Raw genomic sequence first — 26,484 nt, 5'->3', positions numbered from 1 at the left:
TATAAATTTACTTATAGTTACCGTGGTGATTGAACATACCACTAATCAGAAAATGTTTTGCTTATAAATAATACACATTTAGCATAGTGCAATTGTACAATCAATGAGCATATTATTTAACAATTGAAAAAGTACAACTGCAAATTTTCATACATTATGTATCAAAAACACTGTTAGAAATCTGGCATACTCAACCATGTATTGATTTCTCGGTATTACACATAAAATTACGCCGGCCCATAAAAATCTGCTACCGATATGTAAGACTTTAATAACGAGCTGTAATTACACGGCATTACTTATCAACACCACTTCGTAGAATCATATACATATGTATGAATACCGTTTGGTATTGGCTTAATATTGGATTTCTAATAAGTGCATACATACATACGTATGTGTATACCTACTATCATAAGCTGCATCCATAGTCCGTGATTTGTTCATGATTTGGTGATGCTTCCACGGGTTCATGATTTCAGCATGTTAATCACCATAACAATTAAAATATCGACCAATCAGAAAATCGAAATAAAATAATTTTTGGAAAGTTATGGAGTATGGATGCGAGAAACCATGAAATCATGACGAAATCATGAACAAATCACAGACTATGGATACAGCTATATACTATACACACGTTCATACAGGAAATGTAGATACGACCATATCTATATGTAAGTTATGGCGACATCATGTAAACACTCCACCTTTGTGAATATATGAAAAACAGACTCGCACATTGCGATATCTATGCAGATATGTATTCAGTGGCTGCGGAAGTGTGCAGACAAAAGGGCAATGTCCCCACGGTTATTCGATGTCCCCATCATCAGCCCATGTCATATAAACCCCTCCCTCCACTATCCTACAATACTAATGTCCCCACATGTCCCCACAGCTTTCCAGGACACTGCTCGTATTAATAATCACAACGGATGTTTGCATTCACCTGCCCGCACAGACTCATTTTTGTGTACATAAACTTATCTTCCTTGCACAAAATAGTGATTGTTACTCCTGAATGGATGTGCAAACTTTCAACGAATATATATACTCTTGTTCCCATCATTAGCATATTAGAAATTTTATATTTACAATATTCAACCAGTCTTTAAAAATTATTATTTTTACATTACTTATTTAAAGCTAAATAACATGGGGAAAACACGACTACCAAGACCAGGTAAGTATTTAGTATCTAAATTACAATTGGCCCTTTAGTATTATTAGATTTAAAATAATACATGTTATATATTTTCTACCGATATGGTAAAACTTTAATACCAAACTATTACTGAAACGGAACTATTTATGTATGTACCACTTTGGCAGACTCTTATACATATGTAAAGTCGTATATGAATACCGATCGGTATTATTTTAATACTGGATTTGTAAGAGTGTATATAATTAAACTTTTGCTCAAAATTTGTTCCAGATAATTTCGTCCCTGCCACTGTTGGACTGCCCAACGAGGAAAATACAGTTTGGCTAAACGTTATTGCGCAATGTTTATGCAACGCTGATCCATTCGTCAAATACTTTTTGGCAAATGAACATCTAACTGATTTGAGGAAGAAGTACTGGATTCCGCTGGGAAAGGTGGTGCATTTTACTTACTTATTCACCTCCGTATTTACAAATGACATTTCTTACACTCTTAAATATAGTTAGAAAACCGGTATTAAATTAATACTGACAAGAGTACATATTTACATATGTACCTCTTTATGTGCCTCTCCCGGAACGGTAATAACGGGCATTACCATTCAGTAATTTTGTAGTAGTATGCACTAATCATAAACAAACTATCACCAATCCGGAAGAAAATTATTACCAAATCAATACCAGTATGGAGTATGTATAATGTACATATGTGACTTACCTGCTTTTTAGCAGTGTAGAAGAATTAGTAACCATTTACCACTTATGACTTACTCATTCCCATCACATTTTTAATACTATGCCGATGGAAATTATGCGTCATTCGCTTGCTTAATATAATTTGGCAATGTGCGACGCCCATTGGTTGGAAATTAGCAGGCTGTGCAAGATTGGGATTTGTATTGATTATTCAACTCTAATATCAAATCTGGTATAACATAATGATAAAGTTCTTTAAATAGTGAACTTAAAAGGCAACTATGTAATGGAAATTTATGAATTTTTTCCATTGAAAAATTATCCATTGTAGCGAGACATTTGACCACCCTGTATTTCTTTGTACAATTACAGGGCAAGGTAGCTAAAAGATTGGCCCAACTTTTTCTAAATATGTGGAATCCATCTAAACACGAGATTCTCCGTGATATGAAAAATAAATTTAAAGAAATTATCGGCCAGGTTGGCCCCCAGTGGGAGGGTGATAACCTGCATGACGCTTTCGAATTTTGCTGCTGGCTGCTAGACCACCTTAACGAGGAGTTGAATCTTCGCGCGAGCAAGGAAATGTATCGAGTTCTTCAGGTCTGACAAGTATTCCGCTTTACAAAAAATTTGTTCAACTGTTTCAGACAAATTTCTCAAAAAATGCAATTTCCAAATTTTTGTTATTTTTTAGTCATGATTTTAGTTTCTAAAAATCCCGAATTTCTAACGATTCTCGAAAGCAAAATGCTAAATATATAATTACTTTATTTTTTACTCTAGTTCTCAAAAGATAAAAGTGCACAAGTCGAAGCGGAAACGATTGCGTATCACTTGAGCAGAAATAAGTCCATTATTCAAGATTGTTTTATTGGATTTCTTGGTTCAAGTTTAACCTGCTCGGGATGCAATAAAGAGGTCATGACATTTGACCCTTGTCTCGGCTTGGGGTTACCCATCCCAATACCGGATGACAACCCGGACGGTTCAGTCAGTCTGGCAGATTGTTTCAACAGCTACACAGCTCGTAGGTCACTTACTTATTTAATTTGTGAAGAGCTTGGAACTTAAGTTAATACACTCTAAATAATCTACTATTATACCAAAGTATTGCGGAATATACGTATAAATACTTATGTATGTAGCGACTTTATCGCCATGGTAATATTTATGTTTGTTATCGACTGACTAGTGAATTCACTACCACGCTAGTAATAGGTCCAATCGCGGGATTTGAAAATATTACCAGTTTAGTAACAAATTTCTATCAGTCAATAATACAATTGTGTCAGTTTATTAAGTAGCTTCAGCTACTTTATGTGAAGACTTTGTCTGTCTGTCTGTCTGTCTGTCTGTCTGTCTGTCTGTCTGTCAGCAGGATATCAGGAGAACGGATCGAGATAATCGAAATCGGTTTTCGCCATCATACATAGGACCCCAGGGGGAGGATCCTATCAACTTTTGGGGGCAACCGGACCACACCCCCTTTGGCGACAGGGGGTGTGGTCGGGGCAAAATGAGATTTTTAGTGCAATTTAATCTATAGGTGAAATAGAGTAAAATTATGTGTTCCGGAGTTGTGCCACACCCCCTCGGCGCCAGGGGTGTGGTTGGGGCAAAATGAGATTTTTAGTGCAATTTAATCTATGGGTAAAATTAAGTGAAATTGAGTGAAATTAAATGAAATTAAGTGAAATTAAGTGAAATTGAGTGTTTCCCCGATTTTGCCGCACCCCTTCGGCGACAGGGGGTGTGGTCGGGGCAAAATGAGATTTTTAGTGCAATTTAATCTATAGGTGAAATAGAGTAGCATTATGTGTTCCGGAGTTGTGCCACACCCCCTAGGCGCAAGGGGTGTGGTTGGGGCAAAATGAGATTTTTATAAAAAATTAATCTATAGATGAAATAGAGTGAAATTAAGTGTTCCCGAGTTGTTCCACACCCCCTCGTCGCCAGGGGGTGTGGTCGGGGCAAAATGAGATTTTTACAAAAAGTTAATCTATAGGTGAAATAGAGTGAAATTAAGTGTTCCCGAGTTGTGGTGGGACCGTTTGGGGTGAAGTACGTCTGAAGCTACTTCCGTATGCGCGTTTGCGACGGTTTATTCGAGTTTTTTCTTAATAAAAGGAAAAAAAACAATTTTTGGTCTAAAAATAGAGAATACATTTTGCAAATTCTCCAAGTCGGACTTTTTAATTTTAAAAATCGATTAAACTGGCACACCCTGTAGTACCCTCGAATTAATCTCATAATCTCCAATAAGGCAACCCCTAGATGCAAAACCCTTGCAATAATACATATACACTCCGACTTGTAATACTCCTTGTGACGGGATTTTTTAGAGTGTATGTATGTACATATCTATGTAATGACATGATTATTTATAAATTGCAATTTAAGCGGAACAATTAAATCTCGAGGATTCATGGCATTGTGTCCGCTGTCAGAAGAAAATCAGTGGGACGGTGAAGCAGGTTAAAATATGGACAACTCCACAAATTTTGGTCATTGTTTTAAAGCGATTTAGTAAACGGGTTAGTTATGTATGTCAATTATTGTTGCCTAAAATAAAACTTTTAGGTACAAATATCTATATATGTATGTATGTACATATTTCCATTGTACATAGGTGGCCCATTCTCCACTAGGAAAACAAGTCGATTTTCCAATAGAAGGATTAGATCTTTCGCCTTGGGTAAAATCGCCACGCAACGAGGGCAATATTTACGACTTGTTTGGCGTTGTCACTTATTTCCAGGATGACAGCACTAGCGACAGCGGTTACAACGAAGGTAAGTATGTAAAAATACATACATAACGGTCTCCGGTTGATTTATATAATTTATTTTGCACAACACTAAAAAGTAATTGGTCTAATTTCAAATTAAATATACAAAACAACATTTTAGCACAATTTGTATTTGCATAATCTTAGTTCTCACTCGTTTCGCATCTTCGATATCGATACTAAAGTTGTACCGTATCGGTAGCAAATTTTTTTATGATAATTTTAATACCGAGCGGTTTAATATCGAGAAATAAATACCTGCTTGATTATTACCAGATTTCGAACGGTGTAACATTATGCGATATCCGATTATGTAAAAAGTCCCTTTATGTGAAAATATGTTTAATCAAAAAAGATTATAAATACAATATGACTATTATTCAAAACACCTTTATGCAAAACTTGCTAGAATCAGAGGTCAGCGCCGACCAATTTGGCACCAATTTTGGGGATTTTTCGGCACGGCGCGGCGCGTCGCCTCAATGCTGAAAGAATAGGGAATTAGATTTATCGGCGTATGGCGGCGCGGCGGCGTAAGATCGGCGGCGTTGACCTCTGGCTAGAATTGTAAATAGGGTGGAAATTATTATGGGCAATGCAAAATATAACTGTCAAAATGTATTTAGATAAAAAAAATATGGACATAAAAATCCGTACAATGCACATTTTGTACATGAATACTTATCTAAATCTTTCAGCTTACTGCAAAAATCCTGTGGATCATGCATGGCGGAAGTTTAGCGACGAAATGGTTGAGTTCGTGGAGTCTGATGCATTCTCTTCAAACGACGATATTCGTAAGGAGGCGTACATTTTATTTTACGGGAGGCGTGGAAGTGCTGATTAAAGAGGATTCTAAAGTTTTTTGTAGAGATAACATTTTGAATAACGCAATGGTTTGTGTAATATGCAAATTTATTATCTAACACAAATAAAACCCGAATTTAAAAATCACATTGAAACACCGGTTATAGAAACGCTGAAAAATTTGGCGAACTTTTCTATCAAACATTTAATACTGTTGGAGGAATAAACTGTAAAAATACAAAATACCAATATATATAGGGAAGTGCGCCTAGCGGATGAGACTGGCATAAAAATGTGAATATCTCTAAATATAGCAGACTGGGTTTACTAAAAATTTACGATGATAAAGTAGTGACCCTACCCTACAATCACCCTAAACCATAGTTGGCTAGGTTTCGTGTGTGGCTTCCACAACTACTTTCTTCCTGAAAACTCCCAAAAAAATTTTCTCACCCACCTAGAGCTAGTTTGCTACCACATTCTGTTGAATCCTGTCCATCCATTCGGTGTTTCTGATTCAGTAGGATATTAGCTTTCAAAATCTGTCCCCACTTTTTCAATGTGACCACATCGGGGAAAGTTTGGGGCAATTTCCTCTCGGAAAAAAAATCAAAATTTTTTAACTTTTTGGCAATTTTTAGGAATTTTGACTTATTGACAGCGAGTTACGTTCAGCCAAAAAATAATTTTCTGCAGAAGATGATGACCGATGACCATGGATTCCAAAATTCATTTGATCCAGTTTTTCGCGTACGTATTTTGGTCACTGGGGTCATTTATAGTGAAGAATTCAGGGTCATTTCTTTTCTGACAAATCCCTCATTTTTTGGGAAACCTGCTTGTCACTTTTAATTTGAAGCCATATCAGACTTCCTGACCCTTGACTGAATAGAAAACCGGCCATTTGAAAATTCGGCTAAATTATATTCAGGTCATCCACATGAGTTTAGTTTCGTGCATATTTTTTGAAAAATTTTATGTAAAGTGTCCGCTTTAAATTAGACCTAAGAAATTTGCGGCATTATTTAAAGTAATACATCATGATTTTTTAAGTCAACATAAGTTTGTCTAAAACTTCAACAAAAAATTTTATTTTTAAATTCGCGTGCGGAGCCACACGGCATTTTTCGACCAGTCTCATCCGCTAGGCGCACTTCCCTATATCTAATACTAATTGCAAGCACTGGATATGCATATTATGTAATTTAATTATTACGAGTAACAAAATTATCTTCACACTTTGCTTTGGGACGCAGCGTAACACCACAGAATAGAATAAGACATATTAATTAATTAATTATGCTGGACCACTATGACCCCTACCAAGCTGGTAGATACATAATGTATGTAACTATGAAAATGCGTATCATTTCACCTGCAACATAAACAAAGAGAAAGGAAATCTTCACCGCGATTCACTTTTGCATGCTGCACAATTTCCTTCTTTTTCTCCTCTTGTGTGTTTACGATAATCAAGAAAATAATTAACAGCTTGTTTTTTAAGTTAAAGGAAAAACATGACTAGCAATTTTATGCTTTTCGAAACCACCTAACTATTAGTTTCAAAATGACGTCCAACAAATTACATCGGGGGACGGGAAACTTATTGCAGGATTTAATTTCTTCCGCCGTCCTAGTTAAACTATGTGATGAACAGACAATTTCTACGAATTTAGTTAAATCCGAATTAAAAATTAAATCACAATTTTTACACTGCTCCATTTGTGGCGTGAAGCACCAGCGCCGTCCATTATCTCAAATAAAAGTTGAAATTTTACGACAAATTATTTTAAAAGAAAGTTTCCACAAGTTTTCCACGACTTCAATTTGTCCCCTCTGTTCGGCAACGTTGGATAAACTTATCGACCTGAGAAAGAGAATTGACAAGATTTCAACCTGCATTCGAAGTGTGTTTAAATTACGCCACAACTTATCAGACCTTGAAGGTAATTAAATTAAACCATGGTATTTGACGGAATTAATACAATATCTAATCAAGAATATAATAATTTCTTAATCAGCAGATACTGAAATACAAGATACCATCTCAGAAATAATTACGCTCAATGACCACCATAATGATTTGCCTGGGGTGCAAAGTGAAGACGACGATGTGGTCAAACTTGGTAGCCAAGAGGGATCGGACCACGAAGGTAATTAAATAAATTAAATCATCACTCTTCACTGGATTATTAAGGGAACTATAAAATAATTAGGAACACAATTTCTCAATCAACAGATGCTGACATACAAAATTCAACGTCTGAAATTATTGATAACGTTCCGCTCAATCCAAATGATGATTCGCCCGAAGTATAAGGTGAAGACGTCGAACTTTTGTCAAAATTTGATAACGACGATGACATTATGGTTCCGGATTTTGATAATCACGAATCAGTTATTTCAAACTCGATCACTTTGGAAAACCTGACCTGTCCCGAGTGTAACGTAACATTTGACAAATCGTGGCAGCTTAATCGACACCAGAGAAATCCATGGTTGGGCATATCAGAACGACAAAATAAGTAACCCTAATTTCGGTTAATATAAATATGCATTCACAATTAACAAATTAGAATTCTACATTTGATTATTTTATAGGAAATCCAACTCCAAAGGCATGCAAGTTGTTAACCTGAAGAATTTTGATGACTCCCCCAACGTTTCGACAAGCGTTGATGACAAAACTGCCAATAATGAAGATGTCAAAAAATGCAAGAGTGATACAAGCGACTACGATTGTGTGCCTGTAGACGACCTTATCTTCCCAGTTGTAGAGGAATCGATAAAGACGAGTGAAGACGATAAGACCGCTGATCTTGAGGTCACTGTTGACGGTGCCAGTGTTCAAGTAAATAATTCTGATGTAAATTTCATCGTGGAAACAATGCCAGAATTACCATTAGCCCTGCCACAAATTGATGATTATGTTGAGATCGAAGAATTTGTGCAATGCAAGACTGAAGAAGAGTTGGTGACGATGCATGATCCTGCTCGAGATGTCGTCGTCCCATGTGTTCTGGAACCTTCAGGGGGGTTGCAAATAGCAAAAGTCAAAAACGAGGATGGCGAAGAAGTCAAACTTTTTACAAACATTAACGGCGTTTATGAAATTGTCCCGGATTTCGACAGTCATGCCTCCAGCCTACCTATTGCATCGCCCACCTTGGAAAATCTGACCTGTCCCGAGTGCAAGGTGGCGTTTGACAAATTGTGGAAGCTTAATCGACACCAGAGGAATCCATGGTTGGACAGATCAGAACGACAGAATCAAAAGCGGAGGTAACCGGCTACTATATGCATGCGTTGTTATTAACGAAAGTAGATACATAAACGCTACAATTAAATTTTCCATACATTTCAAACATGATTTTTTATTATTTTATAGTCGATGCGACGACGGCAACGACAAAGAAGCTGACCTACAGAATGATGCTAAGAGGCCACGACTCTCAAGAATCCGGGCGGAGGAACTAATCAAAAATATCACGAAACGTGGTAATCCAAATAACGATGATGATAATGGCGACTTTGAGAATCAAGGCGACTCCGACTTTCATGCTTCCTCGGACAGTGATGAAGTCGAGCTTTCATCAGATGACGAATCGGTTTATGGACAAGATGATAATAACCCAAGGTCTTCATAAATTCTTTGCATAATGGTAATCAATCATTCAGTCTTGAATATTTAGTCGTGTTCTGGTTTGTCATTAATTTAGTCGTTCAGAATTGAGTTTTGATGACACCGAGAGATGCAAGGAATCGGGAAGATACAAATGTCTCAAATGCAATACGTCTTACGGGTCAATGAAGGATCTTCGTCGTCACCTTACCACTACTCTCGCACATACCGGGCGGAACCAAACTGGTCATCGTGCCCGGTACATACATAATTGCAAATGTTCAAAATTTTTAACATCATAATTATCAACAATTTAGCCTTGAATTTGTATTTGTATTTTGTGCTCTAATTTAGTCGCCCAGAATTGAAATTTGATGGTGCTAAAATATCCAAGAAATCCGGAAGATACAAATGTCTTAAATGTAATACAACTTACGGCCGAATGTACCTTCTTCAGCGTCATCTTAGAACTACTTTCGCTCACACTGGGCAAATTAAAGCTCTTCCTCCTCCTAGGTAATTACCCGGGTTAAAAATTTTATCAATTTCATCCACTCAACCCTAATTTTCTTGTAGAACTGTGATCCCAACCCAGGATGAAATATCTTCTCTAAAATGCGTCGTTTGCGCCACAAAATTTGACGACGTGGAAACTTTAACCCAACATAAAAATCAGTATAAGAAAAAATGTGAAATTTGTGATATCTCGTTTCCACACAACTTTTCCCTAGTTCAACATCTCAAATCACAAAAACATGTGACCGCTTTAAGCTGCAGAAAGTAAATAGATCAAAATTATTTAATTTATGTGACACAATTGCATATGTAAATTTCCATATTTTCCACAGATTGAATGAAGACGGTGTGGTTACATTTCTTTGTGATAAATGTGATCAGGCCGAGTTTCCTGATGCGCGTGGGCTATTTCACCACGTCGACAAAATTCATAATTCGTAAGCCGAATTTACTAACGATGAATGCCTTAATTTATGTATATCATAAGTGTAAAAGGAATTAATTAATCTTGAACTTTTGGATAATACTTAGTGCATTGGGTCCAACCGAGCAAGAGATTTCCACTTTACGATGTACAATTTGCTGTGAGAATTTTGACGACCTTACAACCCTCATAAAACACAAATCTCTGCATGGCAAAAGATGTGAAGTGTGCAGCGTAACCTTTCCTAATCACCGAAACCTTAATGGACACCAACTGTCTAGGACCCATCAATTAGCAGTTCTAGCCAGACGGTGGGAAAATAATTAGATTTTCACGCTAATTTATCAAGCAAATTTAACATGCTTCGTTCGATTTAAATTTAGTGTGATTCCGACGGGAAAGTTAGTTTCGTCTGTGACCGATGTCCTGAATTGCCACCATTTCCTAATAATTCGGAATTTGTCGACCACAGGAAAAAATATCATCCTGGACGAGGTGTTTTTGGCGAAGGAACCACCGCGGTCAAATCGTGTCTCCCTTGTGACCGAGTTTTTTACACGGTGAAGTCTTATAACCTTCATCTCCACTCTATGCGACACGATCGGAGCAAAGGAAACGTTATCTCTGTGGGTTTAATTACTTACGTAGAATTTCATACGCACAATGCGATCATGTAAAGTGTAAAAGTGTAACACTCCGATTTGGTTGAAATTTTATTTTTTTAAACTAATTTTTTAAAATTATAAAGTCAAAGTGAACAACCAACGTTTGGAAGTTTGTGAGATTAATGGTTGAAATTGGTCAAAATATTTGAGATGAAAGATTACAAAAATTTTCCCTTTCAAAAGTTTTGTTCTTCTCCATACATACACGATTTTACAATTTCAACCAAATCGACGTGTTACACTTCACAGTGTGAAGTTCACACCATTGCATTTTCACTTGAATTTTTAATTTTTCAACATGATTATGTAACCTAGGGACTTCGCGTGCACCCTGTGCGACAAGAAATACGCTGCAAACTTCCAGCTCCGCGCACATCTTGCCTCTGTGCATATCAATAAAGCCTTCGTTTGTGAAATGTGTGGGACTCGTTGTCGTGATTTGGATGAGCTGACGGCCCATCAAAAGAAGCATGCTGAGCCGCCGAAGTTAACCAACCGGTAATAATTAATGCTAAATACATATGTACGCATTTTCGTAGCAATAAATTGTCAAAACTTGATGTACTTCTTGCAGTTATATTCCTCCAGAGGCTAAAGTTTACTCATGCAAGTTCTGCGACAAACGGTTCGCTCGCCAAGATTCACGGTGTAAGCACGTTAGCTCCGTCCATAAAGGGAAACGCTACAAATGTGACCTTTGTCAAAACACGTGTACTACTCACGGGGGGTTAAGCGGTCACAGAAAATACGTTCATAACATGAAAAATGGTGAAGTACAGTCTACCAAATTACCCAGAAAATCTCAAAAGTGCACCATTTGCTTAAAAAGTGTAGGCAAGAGCAGTATACAACACATTGAACTCGTCCACTTTCAGGATAAAAGTAAATGTCCGTACGATTGTGATTCTGCCCTGGAATTTGAGACTGAAGCCGAGTGGATTCAACATTTGGAAGGATGCACTTCGGAAAAAATTGTGAGTGGATTTATTTTGAAATTTGAGCCAAATCGGGACTAATCGGAACGAATTATTTACATTTTTATAGACGGAAGCTTCTCAATGTCCCTGCCTCTTTTGTGACGCCGTGTTTCGAAACCAATTCCTCCAATTGTCCCACCATCATCAAACCCATGAAACGTTTCCTTGCGAAATATGTTCAAAGCAATTTTCAAAGAAAACAATATTGGCCGCTCACAAATTTTCGCATGAAGAATCCAAACCACATCTTTGTTCAAAGTGTGGAAAACGATTTCGAGAACCACGCAATCTCAGACTTCACTCAACCACGATTTGCGGGGATGACGACGAAGCGAGGAAAAAATTGCAAGCAAAACGACGAGCAAGCGACAAATCGTCCGGAGATAAGAAGAAGAATTTTAATTGTGACGAATGCTCAATGGGCTTCATCACGTCGAGGAGGTTTGAGTTACATAAGGTGAAAGTTCATGGAGGCGAGGACGCCGGTGGCGAGAGAAGGTCTGGGACGGAAGATAGTGATACTGACGCTTAATCAGAGTTTTACATACATAATTTATAACGTAAATATGTTATAGTTTTTACCGAATTATTGAACAAAGGGTTTCACTTTTTCAAAGTAATATAGTTTATTTTGTGCGTCTACTTTCATCAAAATATAATTTTATGATAATAGCCAGCCTTCTAAAATACGAACAAATAAGTGACAAATTTGGAAATAAAATAAATAACGTACAAATATTTTGCTTCCTTTGAAAATCCTTTCTTATTTGTAACAAAACAATGTTAAACTATATATGCATATATTCTAATATTGAAGCATTTTGACCTTATACTTATTTAACACAAAAATTATTCTACTGTGTTTTCGAGAAAGCCATGAACAAAACAGGAACAACAATAACCTAGCAATTAAAATTAATCAGATATCATCAAATATTAAAATCTTCTTCCTTAATCTGCATCGAATTCCTCCTTCACTTTCACCACGCCCAACTTCACTCCATATGTGTCAAATTTGGGAAAAAGCTTGTGATCATTCTAAATAGACCAAAAATTGAAGCCAAGCATTTTCCCACAAATCCTTGGCCCCTTCCTTTACTTTTACTACCCGGCTTATCCTTCTTCTCCAATTGTATCAAATTTGGAAACACATCGATGACTCGTTCCAAAACGTCTGCGGTAGTATCCTTCCACTCAAAACCACCGAAGCTCTTTCTGCTGTCGAAAATGTGGAAAATGTCGAAAAACTTAAACTTCTCCCCACACTCCTCTTGGAACGGAATGACCAAATTTTTCAAAGTTAAACACTTCGTGTTAGTCGAATGGAGGAACGAATTGTACAAAAACCCCATGCTCGCCTCAAAAAAGTCTTGATCAGTCAATTTATCATTTCGAGAAGAGGCGCCCTTCAAAACCCGTAATGTTTCCAGAACGGGGAACTGCTCGGCATAAGGTAACTTCGTTTCGGCACTACCCCTTACAAATTGCAGGTTTATAGCGGGTGTTACCTGCGAATTTGTATTATCCCCAAGCCGTGTCGCGAAGTCATTGTGGACAAGTTCAAAAACCCGTAATCTCGGTAAGATTGGGAACAGTATGATGAATTGTATGCAATTTTGTACCACGAAGGGTTCAATATTTGGTACCCGGCTTAGTCTCAGATTTTCCAGCGTTCCGGATGAAATTTTGAGCATGGCGGTTACACTTTGTGCGAAGCGGTTGGGGTTGGAGTCAAGCCCGATTTCTAGCCGGGTCAGGTTTACCGTGTTTTCTTGGATTGGATCAATTAACGGGATATTGATCAAAGTCAAGATGGTCAGAGTGGGGGCGAACTTTAGGAAGGATCTCACCACAGATGGACAAATTCTTTGACACCAGAGGGCCACAAGGTTTGGAAATAAAGGGGCCAATTGGGTACTCAGTATTTGCTGAGTTCCCTCGAAGTCGGAGGGGTTGTAGTTGCAGATTGCCAGGTTCTTAACCTTCGAAAAGATCGTCCTGCTTGGAGGGGAATCGGTGTAATCCAGACGGTTGAAAACAAACGCGACCGAGGTCAGATTGGGGAATGAGTTTGACAAGGTTTCGAAAAATTGCGGCCATTCGACATCTGGCGGGGGTAGCCGAGTCACCAATCGGTTCACTTTGTGGCCATGGGCAGAAATAAAGTTTCCACAAGGGCCTCCCCGAGACAAATTTCGGAATTCGACGACCCCAACGTTTCTCGCGGAGTTTCCCCGGACGGAAGAAATTTCTTGGTGGTGGGTGATATTTTGTGGGTCGATGAGAAACTGGGATAGGACGAGGAGAGGTATTCGGGCTTCTTGTTCCCACGTCGAGTTGATCAAAGTGCACGAGATGAGGTCCGATTTTGGGAGGAAGGGGACAATATTCGCCACAATCTGTTAAATATATACATATGTATTAATATTAATGTGAAAATCAGCCACTTATTACAAGTTTAAAAACGACTCTGGGAAGAAACGAGACATATTTTTTGATAAAATAGATACGTATGTAAATATGCTACGTAAGATACATGTATACTTATTTGCATACCTCCGGAAGTCTGACGGCCAGGTGAGGAGTCTGTGTGTCATGATTGCGGTCCAAATCCATTCTTATAAAGAATTCTTTTCAGGCTTCTTGTCTACTGGGAGAAATTAATAAAAATATACTCTTATTTTAGTACAATATATAATTTCTCCAGCTCTATTTATCTTGCGAGTTATTTACCAACCTACGTAATATTTATTTAATCCTGAGGAAACGAGCAAGAGTGAACCTTATTAATGTAAAAAGTACTATGAAAATGTACGATCTCACTCCATCAAAGTGAATGAGGTGAGGAAATGAAATTCTAAATATTCCACGTAATTCTTGATGCAGGTCTAAAATAGCTTACCTGGAAAAATTAGACCTTTTCTTATACATAAATATGAATTCATGGAAATGCGCATTCGTTGTTTAATGTCCAGACTGAGAAAAGGGCCCTCCATTGTGCACGGGAAGCACATGCATATCATCCATGAGTATGCATTTGGGAACAAATCCAAAAGTTGAGCATTGCAGACAGTCCTGTCTCCAAAACCTCTGTCTGACAGAATGCAACATATTTACATATTATCTATCCTATCTACTTCCTACTGCCACGACCCTCGCCACGGAACAGATCGCCTTGTGCAAAGTTTTTCTAAAAAAGATCGACCTCACGAATCATGTGGAGAATAATAATTCACAATCAGAATTTTGCGCCCGTTGTGTCACCAAGTAGGGGTTCCAGTCCCGGGATTTTTCGGGATTTTATTCCCGGGAATTCCCGGGAAACGGGATCCCGAAATCCCGGGATTTGAAGAATTGAAATCCCGGGATTTCGGGATTTTTCAATTGGTCATTCAGGATTGAAAATTCCTTATATTTTGCTTTTAGTGGCGGTTTTATATAATTTTCGATTATATTATTGATAAGAACAAGTTTCGATGAGCATAACCTGTCAAAATTCATTCTCAACTCCAAGATTAAAGCTTTACATATCATAGGAAGCCACATTTCTTAAATATCTATATATGTCTTAAATATATCTAAATCTTATAGTTCGCAAGTAAAATTTGCAATACAAAATGAAACCTACAAAATTTCTAATTTCGATGTCAGATTTAAATTTGAAGGAAGAAATAAGCCTTATCCTCGGTATAATTATAAAATCTGAAATCAGTTCGCTCAAAAAAGCTAACATGTTAGAAATATATAATTTCGAATTTTAGTCAATCAATTTAAGGCTGAATGAACGAGGTAGTTCATATATTTGAACTTGAAATTTTTGAATTGTCCAATTGTAGCTTTTTTTATAATAGTACCCTAATAATAAACTTTAATTTATGCATTTCATGTCAGGTTAAAATCCTAGCAAATCGTTGATTAATTATTTAAGTTTTCTGGAATGAAATTTTCAAAATTTTTCTTATCACCTCTCCAAGGCAAAGGGCGAAAAATTAGACTCACAACAATCAGATTGCACCGAAATGTTACATTTACAAGCAGACACACCACTATCTAATCGCTAGCTTGTACTGCTATCGTATTTATTTTGCGTAGGCCAGAAAGTTCCATGTTATAATAATACTTATGGATGCACAGATCTCGAAAAAACATAAGTATATGTACATGTGCATAAGTATTATAAATGTGCTTATATTCTGTACTTTTAAAAGTACGTACCTTTTTGTATACCCAAATTTAACTAATTTCAAGTTATGAGGTAAATTTTGAATTTCGGGAAAAAATCCCGGGATTTCTCGGGATTTTGTACGGCTAAAACCGGGATTCCCGATTCCCGGGATTTAAAAAATCGTCCGGGATTGGCATCCCTATCACCAAGTGTGGGTCTTGCACCAGGATATCATTATTTATCAGGAGGAGAATCATTAATGTTTTGTTCGAGTTGGGGAGACGACGACAATTTTTACGAAGCTTGGCTCCTTGTTTTTCTTTGCAAACTACTCTAGCGATGCGAAGAAATAGAATACGGTCATAATTTTACATGCACTAATAATAGCTGAAAATTTCCATGAAAATGTACACTGCAGACGACAACAAAGATTTTATTTCAGATTCCCCATTTACTTTTCTTTTCTGGGACGAGCAAATCCAGCTGATTGAATCTCACAACACATCATAAACAAAACAGATTTTTTAATATTGTCAATTGTCAATGCTTATAATTAACGATGATAATTGCTGATTGTGCCTGATTTATAAAATCTGGAAAACATCCTATCATAATCTTCTCGACTGTCAAACAGGTAGTCAAGATGTTTGATCTTCCGGAACTAATTTAAAATTTGGTGTTGTTGCTGAATAATTACAAATTATTAATCGTACGCCTTTTTATATTTCATACTTCACTATTTCAAAAATATAATTCTATCCCATATTTAGAATGGCTTTCCTGTCGGGCGAGAAGGCCTTGATTGATCCGGCAGAAATAAAAACGGAGAAAGAGGAGGAATTTGAAAAGTAATTTCGAAAAAGTTTCCTCGTTTTTCATTTTTATACAATTTAATATTTCATTTCCCGTGTCAATAATTTTTAGCGGTTATACAACAATGAACGTGGACTTGCCTGGATTACTTAAAGAGCTGGAATTCCTCGAGGATACCTTTCGCAAGGCGGAAATTAAGCTGGGGACAATTATTAACAAGTGGCAAAACTATTTTGAAGGTTATTACATAAATTAAAAATACAAATTTGGAAATTAAAAATATTTTATAGTAAATACATTTCTTTCCCTTCTCCCAGATGATATTTCATGTAACGTCAATTTGATGCAAGATTGGCTACGATCAATTAAGTCATGTTTGGACGAAATTACGCAAAAATATCGTGTCGACTTTGCAGCAGCTCCATCGGAATACTTTCAGAATCTTGAGCTTCCCTTAAAATTTGAAATAAAAACAGGCGATGATGACAGCGACGGAGGAACAGACAAAAGCCGAGAAGATGTTCGACGCGAGCGTAAAACGTAAAAACACGCATTAAATCAAGTCATAAATTAATCACCGACTTAAATTCGTATCACTAAATTCACATTACTTACTTGTTTACATGATGCATAAATAATTCCAGGCGGAGAAAGTCTCGTAATCAAGAACTGACATTTGCACCTCATCATGAAACAGATTCCGGAGACGACCAGCCTTCCCTAGGACATATTTCCGACCCCGAAGATACAGATTGGACCCCTCCTCCTCAAGATGATTCTCCTCAGCCAACTAAAAAGCCAAATCGTTCCAAAAAACAGAAAACAAATATTCCCAAAAATCCAGAAACAGATGAAACCTCTTCTCCCTTAGAAAAACAGAAAAGATACAGAAGGTCAAAATTTGGTCCTCCACCCCCACCTACATCCGAGTGTCCCATTTGTCGCAAAGTTTTCTCCCGTTTGGGAATGAAAAGTCACATTAAACGGCGTCACGAACCTCAAGGATTAAAATTTCCCTGCTCCCAGTGTCCATCCCGCTTCCATTCGAAAAGTAGTCTGAAAACGCACAGTGTGACTCATTCGGACAGCAAATCGTTCATCTGTCAAATTTGCGGCTGGGCGTTTCATCAGCACACGAATTTGATCTCCCACATGAAGACACACTCGGAAGAGAGGCCCCTAAAATGCGACCAGTGTGAGGCGACCTTCAAGTTCAGTCAGTCCTTGAAATTGCACACGGAGGCGATGCATTCCTCCGTAAAGCAGCAGTGCTTCTCCTGTGGGAAAATGTTCAGTACGGTGATGAAGTTGAAACGGCATGAGCGGCAGGTCCACCAATCCGTGAGGAACCATCCTTGTCCCAGGTGTGATAAATCGTTTAAGAGGATTGCACACTTGAGGTATCACGTGAAAACGCATGATAATCCGAATACGAAAAATAGAGGGTTAAATAAAACTAAGGAGTAATTTGTAATTAATACTTGGTTTTTATACAATTTTTGGTATTGGTTGTAATTTCTTAACGCGGAAAATATATATTTTAGATATGTATACTCGTAGAATCTATCATTGTTATTTTTGCAAAGTTTATTTATACAAATGATTCCCATAATAGGATTCGGTCCAGAAGTAAAGAAACATTTGAAAAAGTATATTTATTTGTATGAAAGAAAAATTGTCACTGAGTTTGAACGCGGTAGTTTTGTAGTCCATGCGATTGACTACCCAAATCCGAAAACCGGAAGTCGATATCTCGATTAGTTCAAAAATGAGAACAAAAAATTCAGAGCAACTCGCAAAAAAAATTTGCCGGTTTTCGTTTACTCTTTGAGGGGGTGTGGTAAGGCCAAACGGAGGCATGGAGGGAAACCCACTTTCACTTTTCCTACCCTCCCCCAGTACTACAACATATGCGAAGGGCATCAAAATCGGAGATCAGAAATTAAAATCTGTAATTCCTATTGAGTTACATACATCTTATGATGATTTGGTAAATATACTAAAACCAGTTATAAATTACACTCATTTGCTGTTACCAATTTACTTGAGTGAGTAGAAGTTGTCTGCATCTCCTCAATTATAGAAATATTGAGGTTTAAATGCATCTTTTGTTTTTATGCTCTCCTGAAAAATTTTGTTTTGGGAGAAGGCCCCTTTGGCACAAAATGGATTTGGCTCCTTTGGCAGCTTCAACGACGATTTGTCACATGGCATTTGGCTGCAACTAGCGCTTATAGCGACCGTGTCTTTTCGGAAGCCACAGAAGCCTACTTCAGCCTCAAATGCTTTTCACGACCCGAAAATGTGGATAAATTATTGTTTCTCAAGCATAATTTGCCTGCTCTAAAATATCAGTAATAATTTGACTTGTATAACACAAGTTGTTTTTGTGTATATTTTTGTAAGACTGAAGAAATTTTAATTTGTGCTTTGAAGATAGAAACCCGAATCTGATTGAAAGCAAAAATTTTATTTGTAGGCAATTTTTTTAAATGAAAACGTTATTTCAGTCAAAATTTCAAAAAGTCAAACTAAAAACTCAACCTTTTTCAAGCTACAAGCTTCAAGCTACACCTAGATTGTCCAGCGAGTATATTAAAAAGTCATGCCAAAAATTGGGAATCGCGTTATACTTTCCGTTGAGTGTCCACTTTGAAGAAAGATATTGGTGGCAAAGTTCAATTTTTAGGTAAATGTTCAGCATCATTTTCCCCCACTGGACAAAAACTATGGTGGACGTTAAACTCTGCCCCCCCCCCCCATCTTTAAACGGACTATTCAGCGGAAAGATAAGTGATAATTCCTAATTTTTGGCTTGATTTTTTTTTATTTAATTCGCTAAGAAATTCCGGTGTAGCTTAAAAAAGGTTCCATTGTAAGCCAAAAAGTTTGGTTTTAGAAGCATCTAATGACATCTAGACATCAAATTATGGCATTCGTAACTTGCACAGTATTATCTCAAACTAATGAACAACTCAAATGGCAAATAATTTATTAAATCAAATTTATTCTGAAGGTTGGTTAGTTTTTAACGTCATTCTCATAACGGGTAGCGGGTAACTGGTACCCGCACGGGTACGGGTAGTCGTGCTGCGGGTAGTGGGTCGGGTAACGGGTGGCATTTTCGCTACCCGCGGCAACCCTATAAATATCTAAACATGTTTCCGCAGATTAAGTGATGACGGTGTGGCTACATTCCGTTGCGATGAATGTGACCAGGTCGAGTTTCCTGATGCCCGTGGACTATTTCAGCACGTCGATAAAATTCATAATTCGTAAGCCGAATTTACGCATGAAGGCTCCCCTAATTTATGTATCTCAAAAGTGCAAAAGGAATTAATGAATATTAACCGCTTGGATAATATCAAGGTCTTTGGGTCCAATCGAGGAAGAAATTGCCAGTTTACGATGTACAATTTGCTGCGAGAATTTTGACGACCTTCCAACCCTCATAAAACACAAAGCTCTGCATGGCAAAAGATGTGAAGTGTGCAATTTAGACTTTAATTATCCTCGTGAACTTAAGTGCCACCTCAATGCTTGGCCACATCAATCAGCAATTCGTGCAAGACGGTAGGAAAATCTGGTTTCACATAAAACTTAAATTAGTTGTCTTAAAAATAATATTACCCTTTTGAAAAGTAACTGTATTCCGAATTTTATATTAAGTAAGCTAAACTAAATCCAGAGTAAACTTTTCTCTTAATCAAATTGACCTTACTCTGGATTTAGTTTAGTTTACTTAATATAAAATTCGGAATGCATTTACTTTTCAAAAGGGTAAGTTTTAAGAGTGTCCGCGATACAAATAGGATTCGGTCCAAAAGTAAAGAAACATTTGAAAAAGTATTTTTATTTGTATGAAAGAAAAATTGTCACTGAGTTGGAACGCGGTAGTTTTGTAGTCTATGCGATTGACTACCCGAATCTGAAAACCGGAAGTCGATATCTCGATTAGTTCAAAAATGAGAACAAAAAATTCAGAGCAGCTCGCAAAAAAATTTGCCACTACTACGAAAAAGTGTGCGAGCGCATCCGGATAATGGTTAATAGCCACTTCGAAAGAGAAAAAATTCATAATGGGGCAATTTGCAGAGTTTTAGATATGTATGAGGGGAGGAGGAATGCTGAATTCAAAAAATAAAAAAATTGTCCAGCTCCTGTAGCTACCCCCAAAGTAATACGTGAAGTTCAGCAGGGATGCCAAAATAACCTTGGGATATCAGATGGTAATTTGGGCTACAAATTGAAAATAGAAAAATTAAGTTTACATGACATTAAACCTACGAAGTTGGGGGTCAAATCCTATAAGGCGACACCTGCACCAAAGTACAACCAAAAAAGAGCAAAGCCCAACTCTCGGCAGATTGCTGAAAAACGAGTCAAGCAAAACATGCCCGTGATTCTGGTCATGGATGATGAGACCAAGTGCTCGATTGATCCAGATGAATTCCCTGCGAGGAAGTACTACTCATGTACTAATAAGAAAACGTTTAAAGATTCCTTCAAATACACGCCGAAGTTAAAATTCCCCACAAAGCACATAATCGGGCAAGCATTGGACTCATTGGGGGACGTCTCAAAGCCGTTCGTGACCACAGCCACCATGACCTCGGAGAGATATTTGAACGATTGTGTAAAGAAGATCTTGATACCCTTTATCAATAATCGTAATGTACTTTTCTGACCGGACACAGGAACATTTCATTATTCATAAGTTGTTCTTGACTACCTGTGGTCGAAAAAAATCGATTTTGTTGCAAAAAGGGAATATGCTCCCTACGTCCCTCGGGCAAGATCAATTGAACGATTTTTGGCTGGATGGGGGTCTATGGATAATAAGCAAGGATGGGGGTCTATGGACCATATGAAGCAAAAAATTGAACGATAAGGACCTTCTTCTTAACCCTTCAAAGTGTCATTGGAATTAATTAAGTTTTCCGGATTTTACAGGCATTTTTCAAATGTTTCTTTACTTTTGGACCTAACCCTATGTATTTCATTTACGTTGGACTAAATATTTAGAGTGGATCCCGATGGCATCGTTACCTTCGTGTGTGAGCGATGTCCTGAAGAACAATACTTTCCTGATGTTTCGAAACTTACCAGGCATAAGAAAAACTATCATCATCATGGCGGACCAAGAATTTTTTCCGACGGAAAATCGTGTCTGCCTTGCGATAAAGTTTTTAAGTCGACGAAGTCCTATCACCGTCATCTTCTCTCGACCCTGCACACCTCCACCGTCGGAGACGTAACATTGGCACAGTACGTTTAATTAGGGATGGTAAATTATGCATGGTAATTTTCAATTACCATGCATTACTTGCTACCAAATAACTAATCTAGTAAAACAAAAACCAAACACGAAAGGGTTACAAATAGGACCTTACGTAAGAAAAATCCACGAGGAAAATTTTACTTGGTTATTAAGCTATTTTTACCTTCAGCTGAGAATCAATTATGTAATATGGTCAGCATGCAACCCCGACCATCACGTGCTCGTATCCTTCCCGCACTGTTGGTATGGTAGGGATACGAACGCGGGAATCAAATTTTGCCTGAGGTTGCATGCTGAGAACTATATCTAGGTTCCAAACAAAGCTTGTCCGACATACTATACATATACCACATGAAAAATATGTAGTATAATACTTTATAAATTTTGTCTAAACTAACAAGAAATTTCTTAACATTCCCAGAATATTGATGCCTACCCAGGATGAAATAACTTCCCTCAAATGCACCATTTGCGCAAGACAATTTGACAACGAGGCCGCTCTAACCAAGCACAAATCGAGGCATGATAAAAAGTGCGAAATTTGTGATCTCGAATGTTCAGATGCGACAGCGCTTGGTCGGCATCTCGAATTTCAAAGACATGACATTGCTCTAAGATGTAGAAGGTAAACGCATCAATATTATTTATCTCGTATGAAGAATATACATAAGTATCCCACCTTTCCGCAGGCTAAATGATGACGGCGTCGTTACATTTTCCTGTGATAAATGTGATCACGACGAGTTCTCCGATTCAGTTGGAATATTTAACCACGTGAAGAAATTTCATAAATCGTAATCTGAATTTATAATTTAAAAAATTACCTATCAAGAATTAGGTCTTATTCGAGTTTTTATTCATTTTTATTTCTCTGGCTTATGATTCATTTAGTGAGAATTGAATTTCGATGACACGGAGATATGCACGAAATCGAAAAGATACAAATGTCTCAAATGCAATAAGCATTTCAGCTCAAAACCAATTCTGGGACATCACCTTACAACTTTCGCACATATAGGGCGAAATCCTCCTAGTAATCTTGCCATGTAATCTTAAATGTTCAAACTTTGTTCAAGCTACTTGTCACCCAATTGAACAAATTTCCTAATATTATTTCCAGAATTTTAACTCCAACGCAGAACGAAATAGCAACTTTGAAATGCACCATTTGCGCCGTGACATTTGACGACGTGGAAACTCTGACGAAGCACAAATTCACGCATGATAAAAAGTGTGAAATTTGTGATCGCACGTTTTTTAGAAAGAAGGGGCTTGGTCGACATTTGGAAACTCAACAACATTTTGTCGCTTTAAGATGTCGAAAGTAAATTATTGTGTATATTTAATTTATATTACGCAGTTATGTATGTATATATGTAAATGTTCCTCTTTTTCATAGAGTAAATGAAGACGGCGTGGCTACATTTTCCTGCGATCAATGTGATCAAGTAGAATTTCCAAATTTTTCTGAACTATTACAACACAGGGAAAAAATGCACGTGTACATTTTGTAAGCTAGGTTTGTTCGTCTACCTCAAATTTAAGGGACGGCATTTAAACATTCTTAACATTTAGATCGTCTCATGGCACTACTGAGGAAGAAATCGCCACTTTACAATGCACACTTTGCTCTAAAAAATTCGACGACCTTCCATCCCTCGAAAAACACAAGGCTCGGCATAAAAAATGTATGGTGTGCGAGCGAGACTTACTTGGATCCAATAAGGTTGCAGAGCATCGACAGAGTAAATATCATCAACTGGCAGTTCTAGCCAGACGGTAGAAAAATCAAGTTTTAACCTAATTTATGTAACGATTCAAGTATATTTAACATGTTTCTTTCAATTTAAATATAGTGTGGATTCCGATGGGAAAATTAGCTTCGTCTGTGACTGATGTCCTGACGTGGAACCATTTCCTAATTATCCGAATCTTGTCGCCCACAGAAAAAAAATATCATCCTGGAAGAAACACTTTTGTCGAAGGAATCACAGCGGTCAAATCGTGTCTCCCTTGTGACCAAGTTTTTTACGGGGTGTCGGCTTATAAATTGCATCTCGCCTCGACACGTCATGCAGAAGCGATCGGAGCAACGGAAGGATTGTCACTGTAGGTTTAACTGCGTCGAATATCGTACTGAATTCAATCTAAAATTTTTGTATTAAGGGCATGTCCATAAATTATGTCACTTAGAAAGGTAAAAGTTTTGCGTGACAGGCCGATTTGCGCCACATGTGAAAAGGGACGTAACGAGTGACAAGGAGGGTCTGAAAATCGGCATTTTTGCGTGGCATAATTTACGGACGTTCCCTAAATTCAGTCTAACCTAAACACGTCACTATTTAATTCAGGGACTTCGCGTGCACCCTATGCGACAAGAAATTCGCTGCAAAATTCCAGCTCCGCGGACATCTTGCCTCTGTGCATATCAAAGCCTTCGTCTGTGAAACATGCGGGCTACGGTGTTGTGATTTGACACGGTTGACGTCCCATCAGAAAACGCATGTTGAGCCTCCGAAGTTACCCCACCGGTAATTACATAACCCATGTGGTTATTAATGTCAACTTCGTAAACCGTGTAGATAAATGTCGCTTCGCAACTTTGCCATGTTTGCGAAGAGTTTCGAGAACTAATCAGCTTCTTCTTTTTTCACGAAATGTGCGAACCAAAAGGCTATCTACATCTATTTATGTACGTATTAAAATGTTTTTAATAAACTCGCCGTCAAATGAATTTTCAATTCTCTCATTTTCAGTTAAAATAGAGTTCTAGGTCGTTCACGATACCGATTTCGCAAACATGCCATGATTTGTTGCGAAGCGACGTTTTTGAGAAACATGAATACCCACAATTAATTTTGTACATACATGCACACTTTCTTCCCAAAAAATATCTAAACTTCACGTATTTGCAGATATATTCCTCCAGAGGACAAACGTTACCCTTGTAAATTCTGTGACAAACGGTTCACCCGTATATACAGAAGGAATATGCACGTCAAGATTGACCATTTAGGAAACCTCTACAAATGCGACTTGTGTGTGGACACGTTCAAGTATTCAGCTTCCTTGAAGTGTCACAAGAAACGCGTGCATAACTTGGGAGATTATGAACCACGACCCGAGAAACGCAAACCCTCCAAGTGCGACCTTTGCTCAAAAAGTATAAGCTGGAAGATTGGTATAGTTCGACATAATGAACTCGTCCACTTTCAGGGCAAAAGTAAATGTCCGTACGATTGTGCTGATCTGGAATTTGAGACTGAACACGAGTGGATTCAACATTTGGAAGGATGCACGTCGGGAAAAATTGTGAGTTGAAGGTTAACGCAGGAGTCTATAACTTATGTATCACCAAAATCAGCGGCAACTTTTTATTCAATCATTTCACAACTCTGAGAATTTACTTAAAAGTTTTGGTCGACAAATTTGTTGATCAGGTTGTTGCCAATTTTTAACAAATCCAGATTTTGATAGTTTTTGAAGGAAATCTCAAGTTTAAGAGGCTTTCAGAAAAATTAATCAGAAATCCAAACTAATCCACCTTAAAAAACACTCCTCACCATTCTACTTAATCAAACATACTGGCTACAAATTCGTCGTCCAGAATGTTAAAATAAATCCCGAGAGCAGAGGAATGATTCAAAATCATTCCTCTCTCTCTGTATTGCCTTCGACGATTTTGGTCATGAGTCCTAAATATCTTAAGAATTAATTTTTCTAGGCAAATAAGACTAAGGATTCATTAATCTCTCATTTAAATAGTATGAATACCTAATCTTTAATCCGAGAATTATGAATGATTTATATTTTGATCAGTGGACACAAATGCAATGTCCCCACAGTTATTCGATTTCTTCATAATCTTTCCATATTATACAAACCCCTCCCTCCCCTTTCCTACAATGTTAATGTCCCCAGTTGATGCTTTCGTGGCCACTGACTTTCATAAATATTTAGTTTCCACAAAAATTCGAGTCCAAAAGTCCGTTTAATTAAAATCTTACATTTTCGCAGACGGACGCTTCTCAAAGTCCCTGTCACCTTTGTGAGGCCGTATTTCGAAACCAATTCCTCCGATTGTCCCACCATCACCAAACCCATGAAACATTTCCTTGTGAAATATGTTCAAAGTCATTTTCAACTCAAAAAATATTGGAGATTCACAAATCTTCGCATGAAGAATCCAAGCCACATCTTTGTTCAAAGTGTGGGAAACGATTTCGACAAGCCTGGAATCTCAGACTTCATTTAATCACCATTTGCGGGGATGATGACCAAGCGAGGAAAAAATTGTTGGAAAAACGAAGAGCACAATTCAAGTCGTACCGAGATAAGAAGAAGAATTTTAATTGTGACGAATGCTCTATGGGCTTCATCACGTCGAAAAGGTTGGAATTACACAAGGAGAAAGTTCATGGCGAGGACAATGGCGACACAAAATCCGAGACTGAAGTTAGTGACACTGATGCTTAGGATTAATCAGAGTTTTACATATGAATGCATACTTTGGATGCAAGGTTAACTGCTTGCCTCGGATTTTATGTAAATATTTAT

General features: G+C 37.6%; 6 protein-coding genes across 11 annotated transcripts; 5 read left to right on the top strand and 1 right to left on the bottom strand.

Moving 5' to 3' along the window:
* The first annotated feature begins 543 nt into the window (after positions 1–543).
* On the top strand, positions 544–5,611 carry LOC110850267 (ubiquitin carboxyl-terminal hydrolase 15). 2 transcript variants are annotated; one of them, XM_035852066.1, is made up of 8 exons: positions 545–1,186; positions 1,442–1,605; positions 2,239–2,244; positions 2,347–2,469; positions 2,653–2,896; positions 4,270–4,403; positions 4,499–4,661; positions 5,356–5,611. In XM_035852066.1, exons 1-8 carry the CDS (start codon positions 1,159–1,161, stop codon positions 5,502–5,504), a joined length of 1,011 nt encoding a protein of 336 aa, XP_035707959.1. In that variant the 5' UTR covers positions 545–1,158; the 3' UTR covers positions 5,505–5,611. The 2 variants fall into 2 exon arrangements, with proteins under 2 accessions (XP_021953416.1, XP_035707959.1); XM_022097724.2 differs by having other exon boundaries at positions 544–1,186; positions 2,239–2,469.
* Positions 5,612–6,869: 1,258 nt separating this feature from the next.
* LOC110841728 lies at positions 6,870–11,148 on the top strand. Of its 2 annotated transcripts, none has more exons than XM_022087423.2 (12): positions 6,870–7,410; positions 7,489–7,617; positions 7,704–7,989; positions 8,066–8,746; positions 8,853–9,101; positions 9,184–9,345; positions 9,441–9,602; positions 9,663–9,866; positions 9,935–10,039; positions 10,134–10,337; positions 10,410–10,652; positions 11,007–11,148. In XM_022087423.2, the coding sequence occupies exons 3-11, from the start codon at positions 7,832–7,834 to the stop codon at positions 10,588–10,590; spliced, it is 2,106 nt and encodes a 701-aa protein (XP_021943115.2). In that variant the 5' UTR covers positions 6,870–7,410; positions 7,489–7,617; positions 7,704–7,831; the 3' UTR covers positions 10,591–10,652; positions 11,007–11,148. The 2 variants fall into 2 exon arrangements, with proteins under 2 accessions (XP_021943115.2, XP_021943114.2); XM_022087422.2 differs by having other exon boundaries at positions 7,486–7,617.
* Positions 11,107–12,200, top strand: LOC110850375 (zinc finger protein 90). Its single transcript, XM_035845805.1, has 4 exons — positions 11,107–11,189; positions 11,266–11,464; positions 11,567–11,665; positions 11,736–12,200. Exons 1-4 carry the CDS (start codon positions 11,107–11,109, stop codon positions 12,198–12,200), a joined length of 846 nt encoding a protein of 281 aa, XP_035701698.1.
* Positions 12,201–12,273: 73 nt separating this feature from the next.
* LOC110850358 lies at positions 12,274–14,522 on the bottom strand. Of its 4 annotated transcripts, none has more exons than XM_035850081.1 (3): positions 14,410–14,522; positions 14,225–14,318; positions 12,274–14,067 (listed from the first exon to the last, which is right to left on the bottom strand). In XM_035850081.1, exons 2-3 carry the CDS (start codon positions 14,282–14,284, stop codon positions 12,664–12,666), a joined length of 1,464 nt encoding a protein of 487 aa, XP_035705974.1. In that variant the 5' UTR covers positions 14,285–14,318; positions 14,410–14,522; the 3' UTR covers positions 12,274–12,663. The 4 variants fall into 4 exon arrangements, with proteins under 4 accessions (XP_035705974.1, XP_021953487.1, XP_021953495.1 ...); XM_022097795.2 differs by having other exon boundaries at positions 14,406–14,518; XM_022097803.2 differs by having other exon boundaries at positions 14,225–14,315; positions 14,406–14,518.
* Positions 14,523–16,284: 1,762 nt separating this feature from the next.
* On the top strand, positions 16,285–18,295 carry LOC110850347 (zinc finger protein 652). The gene is made up of 5 exons (XM_022097784.2): positions 16,285–16,467; positions 16,604–16,681; positions 16,758–16,885; positions 16,964–17,186; positions 17,291–18,295. Exons 2-5 carry the CDS (start codon positions 16,605–16,607, stop codon positions 18,111–18,113), a joined length of 1,251 nt encoding a protein of 416 aa, XP_021953476.1. The 5' UTR covers positions 16,285–16,467; position 16,604; the 3' UTR covers positions 18,114–18,295.
* A 5,989-nt stretch (positions 18,296–24,284) lies between these two features.
* On the top strand, positions 24,285–26,454 carry LOC110842035 (gastrula zinc finger protein XlCGF64.1-like). Its single transcript, XM_022087738.2, has 3 exons — positions 24,285–24,458; positions 24,843–25,239; positions 25,945–26,454. The coding sequence occupies exons 2-3, from the start codon at positions 24,919–24,921 to the stop codon at positions 26,401–26,403; spliced, it is 780 nt and encodes a 259-aa protein (XP_021943430.1). The 5' UTR covers positions 24,285–24,458; positions 24,843–24,918; the 3' UTR covers positions 26,404–26,454.
* The last annotated feature ends 30 nt before the right edge of the window (positions 26,455–26,484 follow it).

This window comes from Folsomia candida, unplaced genomic scaffold (genome assembly GCF_002217175.1).
Source record: "Folsomia candida strain VU population unplaced genomic scaffold, ASM221717v1 Fcan01_Sc001, whole genome shotgun sequence".
Lineage (NCBI taxonomy): Eukaryota > Metazoa > Arthropoda > Collembola > Entomobryomorpha > Isotomidae > Folsomia > Folsomia candida.
The sequence above is the reverse complement of the archived record's forward strand: the minus strand, read 5'-3'. Positions and strand labels throughout refer to the sequence as shown.